This window comes from Anomaloglossus baeobatrachus, chromosome 7 (genome assembly GCF_048569485.1).
Source record: "Anomaloglossus baeobatrachus isolate aAnoBae1 chromosome 7, aAnoBae1.hap1, whole genome shotgun sequence".
NCBI lineage: Eukaryota > Metazoa > Chordata > Amphibia > Anura > Aromobatidae > Anomaloglossus > Anomaloglossus baeobatrachus.
Genome location: NC_134359.1, coordinates 115,131,088 through 115,149,709, shown reverse-complemented (window position 1 = coordinate 115,149,709; position 18,622 = coordinate 115,131,088). Strand labels below are relative to the sequence as shown.

Here is an 18,622-nt window from a genome sequence, read left to right as displayed (position 1 = left end):
TCAATGTCTAATTGGCCAAGGTCCGATACCGGACACTCCTGCTGATCAGTTGCTCCCAATGGTGGCAGCAAGCAGCCGGAAGTGCTCAGTTCCGGAGTTGCTCAGTCAGCTGATAGGGGCCGTGGCCGGGTACTGCACGTCTGTTTGCTGTTGATTTGAATAGGAGGCAGATATGCAGTACCCGGCCGCAGCCACTATCAGTTGATGGTGCAGCTCTGAAACTGAGCATTTTCATCCGTCAGCTACAGCCGTTAGCACCGTAAACAGCTTATCGGCAGGGGTGCGAGGCGTCAGACCCTGTCCGATCACGCATTGATGACCTATCCTAAGGATAGACCATCAGTATAAAAAAAAGAAAAAGGGGAGCCAGCCCGATCTGATAGTGGCATGCCTCATATAAAAAGTGCAAATTCACGGATTTATTCCAACTGTGCTATAACACAAAATGAGATTTTTAGCAAATAATTGATCAATTCTTTGAGCCACCCCTGCCACTTTACGGCAAATCTCAATAGGGGGGTCCTATATTATGTATTTCATGTGCCATGCGGCCTCCTAGATAAATAAATTTAAAAGCAGAACCATAAAAGCACACATACCTGTAACCTACAGTACAGACCAAAAGTTTGGACACATTTGAAGCTCATCAAGAGAATGTCAAGAGTGTGCAAAGCAGTAATCTAACCAAAAGGTGGCTACTTTGAAGAACCTAGAATATAAGGGCGGCTTTGCACACTACGACATCGCAGGTGCGATGTCGGTGGGGTCAAATTGAAAGTGACGCACATCCGGCATCGCAGGCGACATCGTACTGTGCAAAGCCTAGATGATACGATTAACGAGCGCAAAATCGTTGTAATCGTATCATCGGTGCAGCGTCGGCGTAATCCATAATTACGCTGACGGTTGTTCCTCGTTTCTGCGGCAGCACACATCGCTGTGTGTGAAGCCGCAGGAGCGAGGAACATCTCCTACCGGCGTCCCTGCGGCTTCCGTAGGATATGCGGAATGAAGGCGGTGGGCAGGATGTTTACATCCTGCTCATCTCCGCCCCTCCGCCGCTATTGGCCGCCTGCCGTGTGACGTCGCTATGACGCCGCACGACCCGCCCCCTTAGGAAGGAGGCGGGTCGCCGGCCAGAGCGACGGTCGCAGGGCAGGTGAGTGTATGTGAAGCTGGCGTAGCGATCATGTTCGCTACGCCAGCTATCACACAATATCGTACCTGCGACGGGGGCGTGGACTATCGCGTGCGACATCGCAGCATCGGCTTGCGATGTCGCAACGTGCAAAGCCCGCCTAAGACATATTTTCAGTTGTTTCACACTTTTTTGTTACGTATTTCATTCCACATGTGTTAATTCATAGTTTTGATGCCTTCAATGTGAATCTACAAGTTTCAGAGTCATGAAAATAAAGAAAACTCTTTGAATGAGAAGGCGTGTCCAAACTTGAAGCTGCCGGGGCAATAAAGTTAATTTCTTTGTCGCTCCATTGGGAGACCCAGACAATTGGGTGTATAGCTACTGCCTCCGGAGGCCACACAAAGTATTACACTTAAAAGTGTAAAGCCCCTCCCCTTCTGCCTATACACCCCCTGTGGGATCACGGGCTCCTCAGTTTTCATGCTTTGTGCGAAGGAGGTCAGACATCCACGCATAGCTCCACTGTTTAGTCAGCAGCAGCTGCTGACTATGTCGGATGGAAGAAAAGAGGGCCCATACTAGGGCCCCCAGCATGCTCCCTTCTCACCCCACTTTTGTCGGCGGTGTTTGTTAAGGTTGAGGTACCCATTGCGGGTACGGAGGCTGGAGCCCACATGCTGCTTTCCTTCCCCATCCCCCTTAGGGCTCTGGGTGAAGTGGGATCTTACCGGTCTCCAGGCACTGAGACCGTGCTCCATCCACAGCCCCTGGGGAATCTGCTGGATATGGAGCGGAGTATCGTCAGGGACAGGGCCCCGCTACGTCAAGGTACTCTGTGTCCCCGTACAGACCGCGCGCAGACACACTGCAGCATTGCTGGGTGTGTTAGTGCGCCGGGGACAACAGCGCTGCGCGCTTGTGCCATTACTAACTACAGCTCTGCTGAGTGAGTCAATGTATTGGGAACTGCCGCGCCGGCCGCTGCTGTCAGTTTTACACTGCGGCGCGGCTGGGACTTGTGGTGCGCCGGGGACTTCCGCGCTGGCCGTGCATATATGACGGCCGCGCTTATTACTCGAGTCCCCGGCTTTTGCGGCCTAGTTTCGTTTCGTTCCCGCCCCCAGGCCTGCCAATCAGGGGAAGGGCGGGACGCTGTACAGAACATCAGCGCCGAGGGCTGGAGTCTACTTTACATACTCCAGCCCTCACACTGGGCACAGTGGGACGCCAGTTTCCCGCACTTTGTCTGAGGCACGCCCACGGTCCGCCCCTCTTCACAGAACGCCGGCAGCCATTCCTGTGTGCAGTCTGAGCTGGAGAGGGGAGACAAGTTCTGGGAGACCCAGGCACGGGATTCTGGCGACCACACACCCGCTTTTGAGCGGGCGGTAAGCAGCACCTCGGGTGCTGACCCCACTAGGGCCGAAGTGTACATTTGTATTTTTATGCTTGCATGCTATACATTGCACTGTACGGTCGCTGTTGATTCTTGGCTATATACCCTCCTAGATTGCTCAGAGGAGACAACAGCATGTCGTCCGCAAAAAGCAAGGGTGCCAAGGCACAGGCTTTCTATGCTGCTTGTACCGCATGTGAGGCTACTCTACCGGCAGGTTCCACTGACCCCCATTGTGTGCAGTGCTCGGCCCCTGTGGCACTTGCTCGGCCGGGGCCTCTGCTAGAGGTGACCCAGGGAGAACCACCTGTGAATACTGTCCAGGTGACGGGGACGGAGTTTGCAGTTTTTGCTGATAGATTGTCTGTGACTATGACTAAAATTCTAGAAACTTTGCAGTCTAGACCGGTAACTCAGACCATGGGCACTGTTGAATCATTGCTCCCTGGTCCCCCTCAGTTGGAACAGCTCCGGGCTCCGGGGGTGTCCCATGCATCCCAGGGTGAGGGCTCTGACACGGACGACAGTCCCAGACAGCCTAAGCGAGCTCGCTGGGAGCGGCCCTCGACTTCATCACACTGGTCAGGGTCCCAGCAGGAGGACTCTCTGTATGATGAGGCGGAGGTAGCTGATCAGGATTCTGATCCTGAGACCGCTCTCAATCTGGATACACCTGATGGTGACGCCATAGTGAATGATCTTATAGCGTCCATCAATAGAATGTTGGATATTTCTCCCCCAGCTCCTCCAGTGGAGGAGTCAGCTTCACAGCAGGAGAAATTCCATTTCAGGTATCCCAAGCGGAAATTGAGTACTTTTCTGGACCACTCTGACTTTAGAGAGGCAGTCCAGAAACACCACGCTTATCCAGATAAGCGTTTCTCCAAACGACTTAAGGATACACGTTATCCCTTTCCCCCTGACGTGGTCAAGGGCTGGACCCAGTGTCCCAAGGTGGATCCTCCAATCTCCAGGCTTGCGGCTAGATCCATAGTTGCAGTGGAAGATGGGGCTGCACTTAAAGATGCCACTGACAGACAGATGGAGCTCTGGTTGAAATCCATCTATGAAGCTATCGGCGCGTCGTTTGCTCCAGCGTTCGCAGCCGTATGGGCACTCCAAGCTATTTCAGCTGGTCTTACACAGATTGACACGGTCACACGTACATCTGTTCCGCAGGTGGCATCCTTAACCTCTCAAATGTCTGCATTTGCGTCTTACGCGATTAATGCTGTCCTGGACTCTACGAGCCGTACGGCAGTGGCGTCCGCCAACTCCGTGGTTTTACGCAGAGCCTTGTGGTTAAGGGAATGGAAGGCAGATTCTGCTTCCAAAAAGTGCTTAACCAGTTTGCCATTTTCTGGTGACCGACTGTTTGGTGAGCGATTGGATGAAATCATTAAACAGTCCAAGGGTAAGGATTCATCCTTACCCCAGCCCAAACCAAACAAACCCCAACAGAGGAGGGGACAGTCGGGGTTTCGGTCCTTTCGAGGCTCGGGCAGGTCCCAATTCTCCTCGTCCAAAAGGACTCAAAAGGATCAGAGGAGCTCAGATTCTTGGCGGGCTCAGTCACGCCCAAAAAAGACAGCCGGAAGACCCGCTACCAAGGCGGCTTCCTCATGACTTTCGGCCTCCTCTCTCCGCATCCTCGGTCGGTGGCAGGCTCTCCCGCTTTGGCGACATTTGGCTGCCACAGGTCAAAGACCGTTGGGTGAGAGACATTCTGTCTCACGGGTACAGGATAGAGTTCAGTTCTCGTCCTCCAACTCGATTCTTCAGAACTTCTCCACCTCCCGACCGAGCCGATGCTCTTCTGCAAGCGGTGTGCACTCTAAAGGCAGAAGGAGTGGTGACCCCTGTTCCTCTTCAGGAGCAAGGTCACGGTTTTTACTCCAATTTGTTTGTGGTGCCAAAAAAGGACGGGTCTTTCCGTCCCGTTCTGGATCTAAAACTGCTCAACAAGCACGTGAAAACCAGGCGGTTCCGGATGGAATCCCTCCGCTCCGTCATCGCCTCAATGTCTCAAGGAGATTTCCTAGCATCAATAGACATCAAGGATGCTTATCTCCACGTGCCGATTGCTCCAGAGCACCAGCGTTTTCTACGCTTCGTTATAGGAGACGACCACCTTCAGTTCGTAGCTCTGCCTTTCGGGCTGGCGACAGCCCCACGGGTCTTCACCAAGGTCATGGCAGCAGTGGTAGCAGTCCTGCACTCTCAGGGTCACTCTGTGATCCCTTATTTGGACGATCTACTTGTCAAGGCACCCTCTCAAGAGGCATGCCAACACAGCCTGAACGTTGCGCTGGAGACTCTCCAGAGTTTCGGGTGGATCATCAACTTTTCAAAGTCAAATCTGACCCCGACCCAATCGCTAACATATCTTGGCATGGAGTTTCATACTCTCTCAGCGATAGTGAAGCTTCCGCTGGACAAACAGCGTTCACTACAGACAGGGGTGCAATCTCTCCTTCAAGGCCAGTCACACCCCTTGAGACGCCTCATGCACTTCCTAGGGAAGATGGTAGCAACAATGGAGGCAGTCCCTTTCGCGCAGTTTCATCTGCGTCCACTACAATGGGACATTCTCCGCCAATGGGACGGGAAGTCGACGTCCCTCGACAGGAACGTCTCCCTTTCTCAGGCGGCCAAGGAATCTCTTCGGTGGTGGCTTCTTCCCACCTCATTGTCAAAAGGAAAGTCCTTCCTACCCCCATCCTGGGCGGTGGTCACGACAGACGCGAGTCTATTAGGGTGGGGAGCAGTTTTTCTCCACCACAGGGCTCAAGGTACGTGGACTCAGCAAGAGTCCACCCTTCAGATCAATGTTCTGGAAATCAGAGCAGTGTATCTTGCCCTACAAGCCTTCCAGCAGTGGCTGGAAGGCAAGCAGATCCGAATTCAGTCGGACAACTCCACAGCGGTGGCATACATCAACCACCAAGGAGGAACACGCAGTCGGCAAGCCTTCCAGGAAGTCCGGCGGATTCTGACGTGGGTGGAAGACACGGCATCCACCATATCCGCAGTTCACATCCCGGGCGTGGAAAACTGGGAAGCAGACTTCCTCAGTCGCCAGGGTATGGACGCATTGGAATGGTCTCTTCACCCGGACGTGTTTCAGGAGATCTGTCGCCGCTGGGGGATGCCGGACGTCGACCTAATGGCGTCCCGGCACAACAACAAGGTCCCGGCTTTCATGGCACGGTCTCACGATCACCGAGCTCTGGCGGCGGACGCCTTAGTTCAAGATTGGTCGCAATTCCGGCTACCTTATGTGTTCCCACCTCTGGCACTGTTGCCCAGAGTGCTGCGCAAGATCAGGTCCGACTGCCGCCGCGCCATCCTCGTCGCTCCAGACTGGCCGAGGAGGTCGTGGTACCCGGATCTGTGGCATCTCACGGTAGGCCAACCGTGGGCACTACCAGACCGACCAGACTTGCTGTCTCAAGGGCCGTTTTTCCATCTGAATTCTGCGGCCCTGAACCTGACTGTGTGGCCATTGAGTCCTGGATCCTAGCGTCTTCAGGATTATCTCAAGAGGTCATTGCCACCATGAGACAGGCTAGGAAGCCAACCTCCGCCAAGATCTACCACAGGACGTGGAAGATATTCTTATCTTGGTGCTCTGCTCAGGGAGTTTCTCCCTGTCCATTTGCATTGCCTACTTTTCTTTCCTTCCTGCAATCCGGTTTGGAAAAAGGTTTGTCGCTCAGCTCCCTTAAAGGACAAGTCTCAGCGCTATCTGTATTTTTTCAGAAGCGCCTAGCACGACTTTCTCAGGTACGCACGTTCCTGCAAGGGGTTTGTCATATCGTCCCTCCTTACAAGCGGCCGTTAGAGCCCTGGGATCTGAACAGGGTTCTAATTGCTCTCCAGAAGCCGCCTTTCGAGCCTATGAGGGATGTTTCCCTTTCTCGCCTTTCACAGAAAGTGGCCTTTCTAGTAGCGGTCACGTCTCTTCGGAGAGTGTCCGAGCTAGCAGCGCTGTCATGCAAATCTCCCTTCCTGGTGTTTCACCAGGACAAGGTGGTTCTGCGCCCGATTCCGGAGTTTCTCCCTAAGGTGGTATCCCCCTTTCATCTCAATCAGGATATCTCCTTACCTTCTTTGTGTCCTCATCCAGTTCATCAATGTGAAAAGGATTTGCATTTGTTGGATCTGGTGAGAGCACTCAGAATCTACATTTCCCGCACGGGGCCCCTGCGCCGCTCGGATGCACTCTTTGTCCTTGTCGCTGGTCAGCGTAAAGGGTCGCAAGCTTCCAAATCCACCCTGGCTCGGTGGATCAAGGAACCAATTCTTGAAGCCTACCGTTCTGCTGGGCTTCCGGTTCCCTCAGGGCTGAAGGCCCATTCTACCAGAGCCGTGGGTGCGTCCTGGGCATTACGGCACCAGGCTACGGCTCAGCAGGTGTGCCAGGCGGCTACCTGGTCGAGTCTGCACACTTTTACCAAGCATTATCAGGTGCATACCTACGCTTCGGCGGACGCCAGCCTAGGTAGACAAGTCCTTCAGGCGGCGATTGCCCCCATGTAGGAAAGGGCCGTTTTACGGCCCTATCACGAGATATTATTTTACCCACCCAGGGACTGCTTTTGGACGTCCCAATTGTCTGGGTATCCCAATGGAGCGACAAAGAAGAAGGGAATTTTGTTTACTTACCGTAAATTCCTTTTCTTCTAGCTCCAATTGGGAGACCCAGCACCCGCCCTGTTTCCTTCGGGCTTTTTGTTTTTTCAGGTACACATGTTGTTCATGTTGAATGGTTTCAGTTCTCCGATATTCCTTCGGATTGAATTTGTTTTAAACCAGTTATTGGCTTTCCTCCTTCTTGCTTTGGCACTAAAACTGAGGAGCCCGTGATCCCACGGGGGGTGTATAGGCAGAAGGGGAGGGGCTTTACACTTTTAAGTGTAATACTTTGTGTGGCCTCCGGAGGCAGTAGCTATACACCCAATTGTCTGGGTCTCCCAATTGGAGCTAGAAGAAAAGGAATTTACGGTAAGTAAACAAAATTCCCTTCTTTCCTCCAGTAGCTGGGTTTTCAGTGTGGTGTCTGAGTCGCTTTAGAATACTATTAACCTACAGATTAATGCTGTATCTGTAGATTAGTAGCATTTAAATACTTCGTGGGTTCACATGAAAGCACCATTCCAGAGTTGTTTTTTTTTTTTTTTTCAGCACAGGAGTGGTGCTTTTAATCTAAGGTCCCTGGTTTTATACTCAACCTCTGGCATTTTTACTCTGTATCTGAATTGCTCTACTTTTGCGTCACAAACGCTCAATAAAGGTCTATGAGAGCAAGATCTAAGCTCTCATAGACTTGTATTGTGTTTTGACCTCCAGCGGCGCACTATGGAACACTGGAGCTGCTGGCAGGTCACAAACTGCAGAAGACTGATAACAGATGAAGACGCCGGAGGGTGAGTATAAAACTGGAGATAGGAGACTTGGCTTAATGTCACCACTCCAACTGTGATACATAGACTCCTGGAGTGGTGCTTTAATGCTTTCATGGAGTAGCATCATCTACAGTTTATTTTCTATAACTACATGCGTTAACTTAAATATATACTGAGGACATTTATAATGTCTATAAACAAAATGTGCGTGCTTGTCACTGCTGACCAGAAGACGGCTGCCATCACTGATATGGAAAGGGTTCTACATTGAACTTTTTATTTTACTACACGTTTTTCATGACTGAGTAGTAAAGGAGCGTGGAACCTGCTTAACTTTTAGCCAACTTGTCGTTTTCTTTGTTTTACTGACCGTTGGACCATATACAGGGGCGACCATGCTATAGTTCCAGCTAGACAGGGGCCCTTATGGCAAATGTTGTGCAGACCTTATGAAATATAACATGAAGGCAGAGCACGTGGCTGGGAGATATTTACACTTTTTGGCTCTAATAACAACCTTTTTTTCTGTCTATTTTCTTATTATCATGGATCTGGGAAGGCAAAGGTATGATAACCCTCTGCATGCCAGCGAGTACGAGGAATGATGCATGATACATATATTTCAGTGGAGTATTATTGATCGATTTACATGAATTCTTACCAGTTACTGAAGACTTCTTTGAATACTCTATTAGCAGTATTCAGTGGTATGAAGGGATTTGAGAGTATATGAGCAATATCCAGTATATTTCTGTATTATACTTTTCTTATTGGTATTACCATATACTACTTATTAGTATGTAATCAGCACCAGAATGGAATATGCCTGATACATTCACATTCTCAGTCTGTTGGAAGTGTTACGTTCTTGGTTTAGGTGTTGATGGATTCACAGACATTTATTTTTCTCCGCAGACACCAACCAGGCTTTGCGGCTTTGTCTCGGCAGCACGGCCCTGGGTGCCCAGTATGGAGCGGTCTCAGCATTGAGCATTAATAATGACTGTTCCAGACTTCTCTGTGGTTTCGCCAAAGGACAGGTACACTTAATCACCACTCTTATGGTCCTCATGAGCTTTTTGTTTATGTACCATAATTAAAGGGGTTGTTCACTTCTCAGACAGCCCCTTCTCCATCACTATGTTTCTTCCAAGTAAAATTAATAACACCTATACTCACCTCAGCATTGACTCTCCCAGGGCTCTCTTGACATTGTTAAGTCACTTGATCCCTGCGGTCAATCAGTGGTCACTTCACTGTCCCCGCATTAGGACAAATTAGACACATCTGAAGGAAGTGAGAGATAAGCCGCAGCTCTGACTTCCTCTGGATGTCAGTTACATCCGAAGGAGAAGACAGTAAAGTGGCCCCTGATTGGCTGCATGGATCATTGTTATGTTACGTAAGCGCCGGGAGAATCCAGTGCTGTCTCTGCTGGAATGGTGCTCGCACTTGAGGTGAGTATAGGTGTTATTATTTTACTGGAGAGACACCTAGTGTTTGAGAACAAGTTGAGAGTGGCAAACCCTTTAATATTAACATAGTAGTTCATTTATGTACGGTTTACACTTAGTTTGGCCTTATCCTATTGCTTCATATGTTGCCAACATAACAGACTACATAAAAGATAGAAGTCACGGGTCACTCATCCTTCAGTCCAAGATTTATTGTTCAAAACAAGGCAACATGAACAAGTTACAGCAGGGAAGGAGGAGAGGTGGGGGAGAGCTCAACGGACGATGGCCGTTTCACGCCGACTAGACGCTTCTATGGGTCCACTTCAAATAGTGGACCCGTAGAAGCGCCTAGTCGGCGTGAAACGGACGTTGGTTGTTGAGCTCTCCCCCACCTCTCCCCCTCCCCTGTATGTGCACAAACACTTAATGGGAACATGTCCGTTCACTGCAATTCAGTAATTTCTCCTGATCATTTATGCATTCTCTGCACTATTGGTTTTTTTTTGTTTGTTTTTTTTGTAATGCCCATATCATCTGCAGCACAGTGCAGAAAATATAATCCCTAACATCTGTCACTGCAGCCAAAGGAATTCTAATTTATTCATTTCGAGCTGCAAAGTGGAGGCACAGGAATCATACAGACCTCATCCAGATGCTGCACCGGTTGGGATTTAACCCCAGATTCCCACAGTTCTGCAAAGAGACAGAGCTAAATATTCAGCATATGGGACTGATAGTGATCGCTATCTACAAAGCAAGCTCTATAGGGCGATTTTATTCGTATGCAGTGTGTGTCTTACAAGTCATCAATATCCCTGTCGAAATAAGTCACTTATTTATGCAACAGTAAAGACATTTACAACCTGTAATAAATAACCACAAAAGTAGGGCAAAAACGGGACCTCATTCTTTATTCATCGGGTCACTCCCACATAAAACACTGAAAACCATAACTCAACCCTTCTGGGAGTTTTCAGACCCATAAATAATTATCACCATTTTGTTCCAGTAAATTCAGAAACTGTTTTATATTTAATTAATTTTTATTATCAAAAAAGTACAAAAAAACAGTTTATTACATTAAAATTAATATTAATGCAGATTATACAATAAATCCAAAACATATCAAGCACATAATTCCAAAAAGGAGGGGCAGGATAGAAGTGGGGACACCAGTAAAAAGCCCAAAAGAGGGAGGTAAAACAGACATCAGAGTCTACACCTGACCCAATCAATTTATGGGTAGTAATGCACGTAAGATATCGTGTCTGGAGTAAATGCACAATGATTGAAAATCTAGATAGGAAAATCCCAGCTGTTCCATAAACGGACACTAGATGGCACTCAAACAGTAAAAAACAGTCAAAGTGTGCCCGTTCGTTACAGCGATGGATTAAATGCAGCAAACTCCAGACTTACCCATATTAGTGACTTGTGAGGCTCGGATGTCAGGTCCCAACCCACGCCCGACGCACGTTTCAAGGTAATCTTCTTCGGGGGGCCATCATTACTGGTGTCCCCACTTCTATCCTGCCCCTCCTTTTTGGAATTATGTGATTGATATGTTTTGGATTTATTGTATAATCTGCATTAATATTAATTTTAATGTAATAAACTGTTTTTTGTACTTTTTTGATAATAAAAATTAATTAAATATAATGCAGTTTCTGAATTTACTGGAATAAAATGGTGATAATTATTTATGGGTCTGAAAACTCCCAGAAGGTTTGAGTTATGGTTTTCACTGTAATAAATGAATGTACCAGAGTTTAGAAGAGTGGGAGTTATTTTATTCTATACTAAGGGTCTCTTAGTTTAGAATAAAATAAATCCCACTCTTCTAAAGTCTGGTACATTCATTTATTACACACACTCACTCACATTGTTTATGCCTCTGGCTGACACTAGAGGGAGCTAAAGGCTTAATTATCTCTACAGCTCTTCAAATACAGTTTAAGGGTAAGTTCACACAGTGCGTTTTTCGCGGCGTTTTTGTGCGTTTTTGCTCAGAAAACTGCATGACTTTGCTTCCCCAGCAAAGTCTATGAGTTTTCATTTTTGCGGTCTGCACACAGCGTTTTTTTTTTAGCTGCGTTTTTGTGGTGCCCACAAAAACGCAGCATGTCAATTATTTTTGCGTTTTTCACTGCGTTTTCCAACCATTGAGTTCAATGAGATGTTCAAAAACGCAATGAAAACAGCAAATTGCAAATATAGCTGCGTTTTAGTGCGTTTTTATTACTAAAAACGCAGCTAGAAACGCAAGGGGTGGGTAGTAAAGTGAAATGTACAGGAAGAGGATTCCTTCTGCCAGTAAACACAGAACCGTGAATCCTCCCGGTACCGCCACCGCTGCTTCCATTTCCCGCCCAGTGCCATGTCCGCTCCTGTGCAGGAGCTGAAACGGCTGCTAAATCAAAAGTGAACAGTAGAAAAATGTCATACTCACCTGTCTGCAGACTCCTGGGGCCATGTCCGCTCCCAGCTCCTCTCCCGGTCCCGCCACCCCCACTCCGGCTGTGTGCCAGGTCCTAGGCACGTCCGATAGCTGCATGACCTGGCGGTGATCACCTGATGCAGTCACCTGACGCATCAGCTGATCGTAAGTCTTGCGGTGACGCCGGATTTTACCGCCGAGTGACTGATTCCCTGGCGCTTGCAGTCAGTTAATGACAGCTGCAGACAGGCCGGGGTGATCTCCGGAGTTCAGGTGAAGGCACCGGAGATTAGCCCGGGATGTCTGCAGCTGTCATGAACATTTCCCGGCACTTGCGATTCAGTCACTCAGCATTCCCCGGCACTTTCGATTCAGTCACTCAGCACTCGCTCGCTGTACAGTCTCGGCTGCAGTCTGGAGCTCAGGTGAGAGCTCCGGAGTGCAGTGCAGGTACCTGAATCCAGGCCTGGCATTACTGGAGATTCCTCCGGTAGCCAGTCCAACGCTGCACAGAAGTGTTGTTTTTTTTTTTGTTTTTTGGTTTTTTTGCACTGATGCATCAGCTGATTGTATAAAAGCCGTTTATACAATCAGCTGCTGTGTCATGTGATTCAGGCCTTGAACCTGACACATCATCTGATCGCTTTGCCTTCCAGCAAATTGATCAGATGATATTGGATCCGGATTGGACGGCGCGGGACCCTTGACCCAGGATTACTGCGGAGGGGGGTTCTTTATTTCAATAAAGATGGAGTTACTAATTGTGTTGTGTTTTATTTCTAATAAAAATATTTTTCTGTGTTGTTTTTTTTTTTTTTAAACTTTACTAGAAATTCATGGTGGCCATGTCTAATATTGGCGTGACACCATGAATTTCAGGCTTAGGGCCAGCTGATAATATACAGCTAGCCCTAACCCCATTATTACCCAGCGAGCCACCCGGCATCAGGGCAGCTGGAAGAGTTGGATACAGCGCCAGAAGATGGCGCTTCTATGAAAGCGCCATTTTCTGGGGTGGCTGCGGACTGCAATTCGCAGCGGGGGTGCCCAAAAAGCTTGGGCACCCTGCATTGCGTAATCCAATCCCCAGCTGCCTAGTTGTACCTGGCTAGACACAAAAATTAGGCGAAGCCCACGTCATTTTTTTTTTTTAATTATTTCATGAAATTCATGAAATAATTTAAAAAAAAAAAAAAAAAAAAAAAAAGGGCTTTCCTATATTTATGGTTCCCAGCCGGGTATAAATAGGCAGCTGGGGGTTGGGGGCAGCCCATACCTGCCTGCTGTGCCCGGCTAGCATACAAAAATATGGCGAAGCCCACGTCATTTTTTTTTGTTTGGGGGGGCAAAGAAATCCTGCATACAGTCCTGGAAGGAGGATGCTGAGCCTTGTAGTTCAACAGCTGCTGTCTGCTCTCCTGCATACACTATTGGATGGAGGATGCCGAGCCTTGTAATTCTGCAGCTGCTGTCTGCTCTCCTGCATCCACTAGTTGATGGAGTATGCTGAGCCTTGTAGTTCTGCTCCTCCTGACTCTCCCTCCAGCATACAGTCCTGGATGGAGCATGCTGAGCCTTGTAGTTCTGCAGCTGTCTGCTCTCCTGCATACACTAGTGGAGAATGAAGAACATATGGAAGAAGGAAATTACATCATACCTTTTTTTTTTTTCAACAATCTTTAATGGCAATGGCAATGTTGATAAAACGCAGTGAGCAAAAACGCAGCAAAACGCAGCCAAAAACGCGGTAAAAACGCATGCGTTTTTTAAAGATGCTGCGTTTCTGTGCGTTTTTAGCGCTAAAAAAACGCACAAAAACGCAGCGTCTTTAAAAACGCAGTGTGTGCACATAGCCTAAAGGTAACGATGCGCCTTTAAAAACAGCTGGAGGTGTAGGGGTAATCTGCAGATAAATGGCCTTTAATTTATGCCGGTTGCCTTGCTGAACTAACAGCTACAGGGAGAATAAGAAGTTATATCTGTGAGGGCGATGAAAGAAGCTGCTACAGTCACTGATCACTATTCTTATGATTGTGCTATAATCCCAGCACATTGAATGATAGCCTAGTGTGCAGGGTGTGTGTGCCGCATGTGTGTGGGCAGCGTGTGTGTGTGCACACAGATTGTGTGTAGGGGGTGTGTGTATGCAGTGTGTGTGTGTGTGTGTGTATGCACTGTGTGTGCGCAAGGTGTGTATGTGCAGGGAGCGTGTCTACAGGGTGGGTGCATATGTGTGTTCAGGGTGGATGATTGCAGGCTGTCGGTGTGTGTGTACAGTGTGGTTATGCGCAGGTGGTGTGTGTGTGTGTTTGTGTTTGCAGGGTGTGTGCGCAGTGTGTGTGCGCGCAGTGTGTGTGTGTGCAGGAAGTGTGTGTACAGTGTGGGTATGCGCAGGTGATGTGTGTTTGCAGGGGATGTGTGTATGTGTGTGCAAGGGGTGTGTGTGCAGTGTGTGTGTGTGTGTAGGGTGTGTGTGTGCAGGGGGGGTTTGTGTGTGTGTGTAGGGTGTGTGTGTGCAGGGGGGGTTTGCATGTGTGTGTGCAGGGTGTATGTGTGTGTTTGTGCGGGGGGTGTGTGCAGGGGGTGTGTGTGTGTGTAGGGTGTGTGTGTGCAGGGGGGGTTTGTGTGTGTGTGCACAGGGTGTATATGTGTGTGTGTGCGTGCAGGGTGTGTGTGTGTGTGTGGGGTGTGTGTGTGTGTGTGCGGGGTGTGTTTGTAGGGGGTGTGTGTGTACAGGGGGGGTGTGTGTGCGTGTGGTGTGTGCAGGGTGGTGTGTGTGCAGGGTGTGTGTGTGTGTGTGTGTGTGTGTGCGTGCGGGGGTGTATGTGTGTGTGCGCAGGGGGGGGTTTGTGTGTGTGTGTGTGTGTGTGTGTATGTATGTATGCACTGTGTGTGCGCAAGGTGTGTATGTGTCTACAGGGTGGATGCATATGTGTGTTCAGGGTGGATGATTGCAGGGTGTCGGTGTGTGTGTACAGTTTGGTTATGCGCAGGTGGTGTGTGTGTGTGTGTTTGCAGGGTGTGTGCGCAGTGTGTGTGCGCGCAGTGTGTGTGTGTGCAGGAAGTGTGGGTATGCGCAGGTGATGTGTGTTTGCAGGAGATGTGTGTATGTGTGTGCAAGGGGTGTGTGTGCAGTGTGTGTGTAGGGTGTGTGTGTGCAGGGGGTGTGTGTGTGTGCGCAGTGTGTGTGTGTGTGTGTGTGTGTGTGTAGGGTGTGTGTGTGCAGGGGGGTTTGTGTGTGTGTGTGTAGGGTGTGTGTGTGCAGGGGGGGTTTGTGTGTGTGTGTGTGCAGGGTGTATGTGTGTGTTTGTGCAGGGGGTGTGTGGGTGTATAGGGTGTGTGTGTGTGCAGGGGGGGTTTGTGTGTGTGTGTGTGTGTAGGGTGTATGTTTGTGTGTTTGTGCAGGGGGTGTGTGCAAGGGGTGTGTGTGCCGGGGTGTGTGTGTGTGTGCAGGGTGTGTGTGTGTGTGTGTGTGCGCGCGCGCGGGTGTGTGTGTGTGTGCGCGCGCGCGGGTGTGTGTGTGTGTGTGCGGGGTGTGTGTGTACAAGGGGGGGTGTGTGCGTGTGGTGTGTGCGGGGTGTGTGTGTGTGTGTGTGTGTGCAGGGGGCTGTGTGTGCAGGGTGTGTGTGTGTGCGCGTGGGGGTGTATGTGTGTGTGTGTAGGGGGGGGTTTGTGTGTGTGTGTGTGCAGGGTGTATGTGTGTGTGTTTGTGCAGGGGGTGTGTGCAGGGGGTGTGTGTGTGTGTGTATGTGTGTAGGGTGTGTGTGTGCAAGGGGGGTTTGTGTGTGTGTGTAGGATGTGTGTGTGCAGGGGGGTTTAAGTGTGTGTGCAGGGTGTATGTGTGTGTTTGTGCGGGGGGTGTGTGCAGGGGTTGTGTGTGTGTGTGTGTGCGCGCGCGCGCAGGGGGTGTGTGTATGTGCAGGGGGTGTGTGTGTGCAGGGGGGTGTATGTGTGTGTGTGTGCGCAGGGTGTGTGTGTATGCAGAGGGGTGTGCAGGGTGTGTGTGTGTGTGTAGGGTGTGTTTGCGGGGGGTGTGTGCGTGCACGGGGTGTGTGTGTGGGGGTGTGCGGGGTGTGTGCAGGGGGTGTGTGTGTGCAGGGTGTGTGTGCAGGCTGTGTGTGCGGGGTGTGTGTGTGCGGGGTGTGTGTGTAGGGGGTGTGTGTGTGCAGGGGGGATGTGTGTGTGCAGGGGGGATGTGTGTGCAGGGGGGATGTGTGTGCAGGGGGGATGTGTGTGCAGGGGGGATGTGTGTGCAGGGGGGATGTGTGTGCAGGGTGTGTGTTTGTGCAGGGGGTGTGTGTAGGGGGGATGTGTGTGCAGGGGGGATGTGTGTGCAGGGGGGATGTGTGTGCAGGGTGTGTGTTTGTGCAGGGGGTGTGTGCAGGGTGTGTGTGTGCCGGGGTGTGTGTGTGTGTGTGCCGGGTGTGTGTGTGCGCACGCGGGGGTGTGTTTGTGGGGTGTGTGTGTGTGTGCGTGTGCGTGCGGGGTGTGTTTTTGTAGGGGGTGTGTGTGTTCAGGGGGGGTGTGTGTGCGTGTGGTGTGTGTGTGCAGGGGGGTGTGTATGCAGTGTGTGTGTGTGCGCGCGGGGGTGTATGTGTGTGTGCAGGGGGTGGGTGTGTGTGTGTGGTGCAGGGGGGTGTATGTGTGTGTGCGGGGGTGTGTGTAGGGGGTGTGTGTGTGCAGTGTGTGTGTGCGTGCGCGGGGGTGTTTGTGCACGCGGGGGGGTGCGGGGTCTGTGTGTGTGTGTTGGGGGTGTGTGTAGGGGGTGTGTGTGGGGGTGTGTGTGTGTTTGTGTGCAGGGGGTGTGTGTGCAGGGGGTGTGTGCAGGGGGGGTGTGTGTGTGGGGTGTGTGTGTGTGTGCGGGGTGTGTTTGTAGGGGGTGTGTGTGTGTGGGGGTGTGTGTGCGTGCAAGGGGGGTGTGTGTGTGTGTGTGTGCAGGGTGTGTGTGTGTGTGTGTGTGTGTATGTGCCACGTGGGTGTGGGTGTGTGGTGTGTGTGTGTGTGTGTGTGCAGGGTGTGTGTGTGTGTGTGTGTGTGTGCAGGGGGTGTATGTGTGTGTATGTGCCATGTGGGTGTGTGTGTGTGTGTGTGTGTGTGTGTGTGTGTGTGTGTGTGTGTGCGTGCAGGGGGTGTGTGTGCGGGGGGGGGTGTGTGCCTGGGGTGTGTGTGTAGGGGGTGAGTGTATGCAGGGGGTGTGTGTGCGTGGGGTGTGTGTGTGGGGGCTGTGTGCAGGAGGTGTGTGCACAGCAGCCTGACATTGATTGTGCTGAGTGATTACAGTGCACTCGCTGTACAGGGAGTGATGACTATAACCGCTCCCTGCAATGTTTTGATGACTGGAAATGTGCGGCTGCAGGAAGAATATAGCTATTTTTTCCCTATATCTGCACTTCCAGTAAGCTTGCCAGATATAATTTAAAAGCTATACTATATGCATATTACAACAATATCTGCAGGGAAATAGTGTTTTTGGAGATTATCGGTTCCTTTTAAGTATCAAAAACTATATCTATAAAATAGATTATTTTTCTTAAAAGTTCACAAACTAATAGACACAGTTAGGCCCTGTGCGCACTTGCCAGTTTTTGCCGCGGATTTCCTGCGGTTTTGCTGCATGTTTCGCGACATGTTATGTTCATAACATCTCTGCAGTGAATCACCAGCAAAACCTATGGGAAAAAAAATCCTGTGCGCACGATGCGGATTTTGACAGCTGCATGTTTTGCTGCGGGATTCCCGCAGCAAAAACAGTTGCATGTCACTTCTTTTCCGCACGTCGCTGCGGCATTTCACTCCATTGACTGCCATGTAATCGTGAAATCCCGCAGGGAATAACGCAGGCAGCAAATTCTGTGCGGTTCATTGCGTTTTCCTGCGTTATTCCCTCCGGTATTTCGCGGTTTACCTGCGGTAATGTTAATTGCTGCCCTGCGGTTTGCAGGGAAGTGATGTCATTATGACAGGAAGAGGAAGCGGAGCAGAGAGTAAACACACACAGACACATCACAGACACAGACATAGAATACACACAGATCACACTCACACACAGACATATAGAATACACATAGAAAGCAAACGGACATATAGGAAAAAAAACACGTGGGCTCCGCCGTATTTTTACCTTCCAGCCGAGGTAAGCACACAGCAGAGGCCCGGTATTCTCAGGCTGGTGAGGGCGAGGGGCAGGGTTAATGTCCCCCCTCTCCCAGCCGAGAATATGAGCCCGCCGCTGCCCCAGGACTGTCGCATCCATTATGTGGCAGTACCGGAGTGTCCCCGGCTCTTCCTGTTGCCGTGATGCGGTGGCAATCAGAGTACTATAACGAGTTAATGGCAGCGCATCGCCGCCACTAAGTCCAGGCTTGATCATGGCAGCGTCTATGAGACAGCTGACATGATCAACTCGTAAGTAAAGTGAATAAGCACACACACCGAAAAATCCTTTATTTTAAATATAACACAAAAAAGCCTCCTCTTTCACCCCTTTTATTAACCCCCCCAAAACACACAGCTCCGGCATAATCCACGTCCTGCGATGCTTTCATCCAGCCGCGACTGACACTGTACAGAATGCAGCCTCGCAACGAGACAGACTGCAGAGAGGTAACCACAGGGCATTTCCCATGGCCGGTAATGTGAACAACACACTACCGAATGTGAGAAATGCAGCGTGTGCTCACAAGGACTCTATATCTATCTATCTATCTATCTATCTATCTATTCTTCTATCTGTCTATTTATCTGTCTGCTATCTATCTCAGAAGGAAATTACTTTTTTTC

At 50.0% G+C, this 18,622-nt stretch overlaps 1 protein-coding gene across 3 annotated transcripts in view; it reads left to right on the top strand.

The window, feature by feature from the left end:
* Positions 1–18,622, top strand: part of VPS8 (VPS8 subunit of CORVET complex) — a 347,729-nt gene that overhangs the window by 41,533 nt on the left and 287,574 nt on the right. For all 3 annotated transcript variants that reach the window (XM_075317598.1, XM_075317599.1, XM_075317597.1), the window contains one exon: positions 8,864–8,988. In XM_075317598.1, coding sequence (XP_075173713.1) covers positions 8,864–8,988 — 125 coding nt within the window. The remainder of the gene's footprint in view (positions 1–8,863; positions 8,989–18,622) is intronic.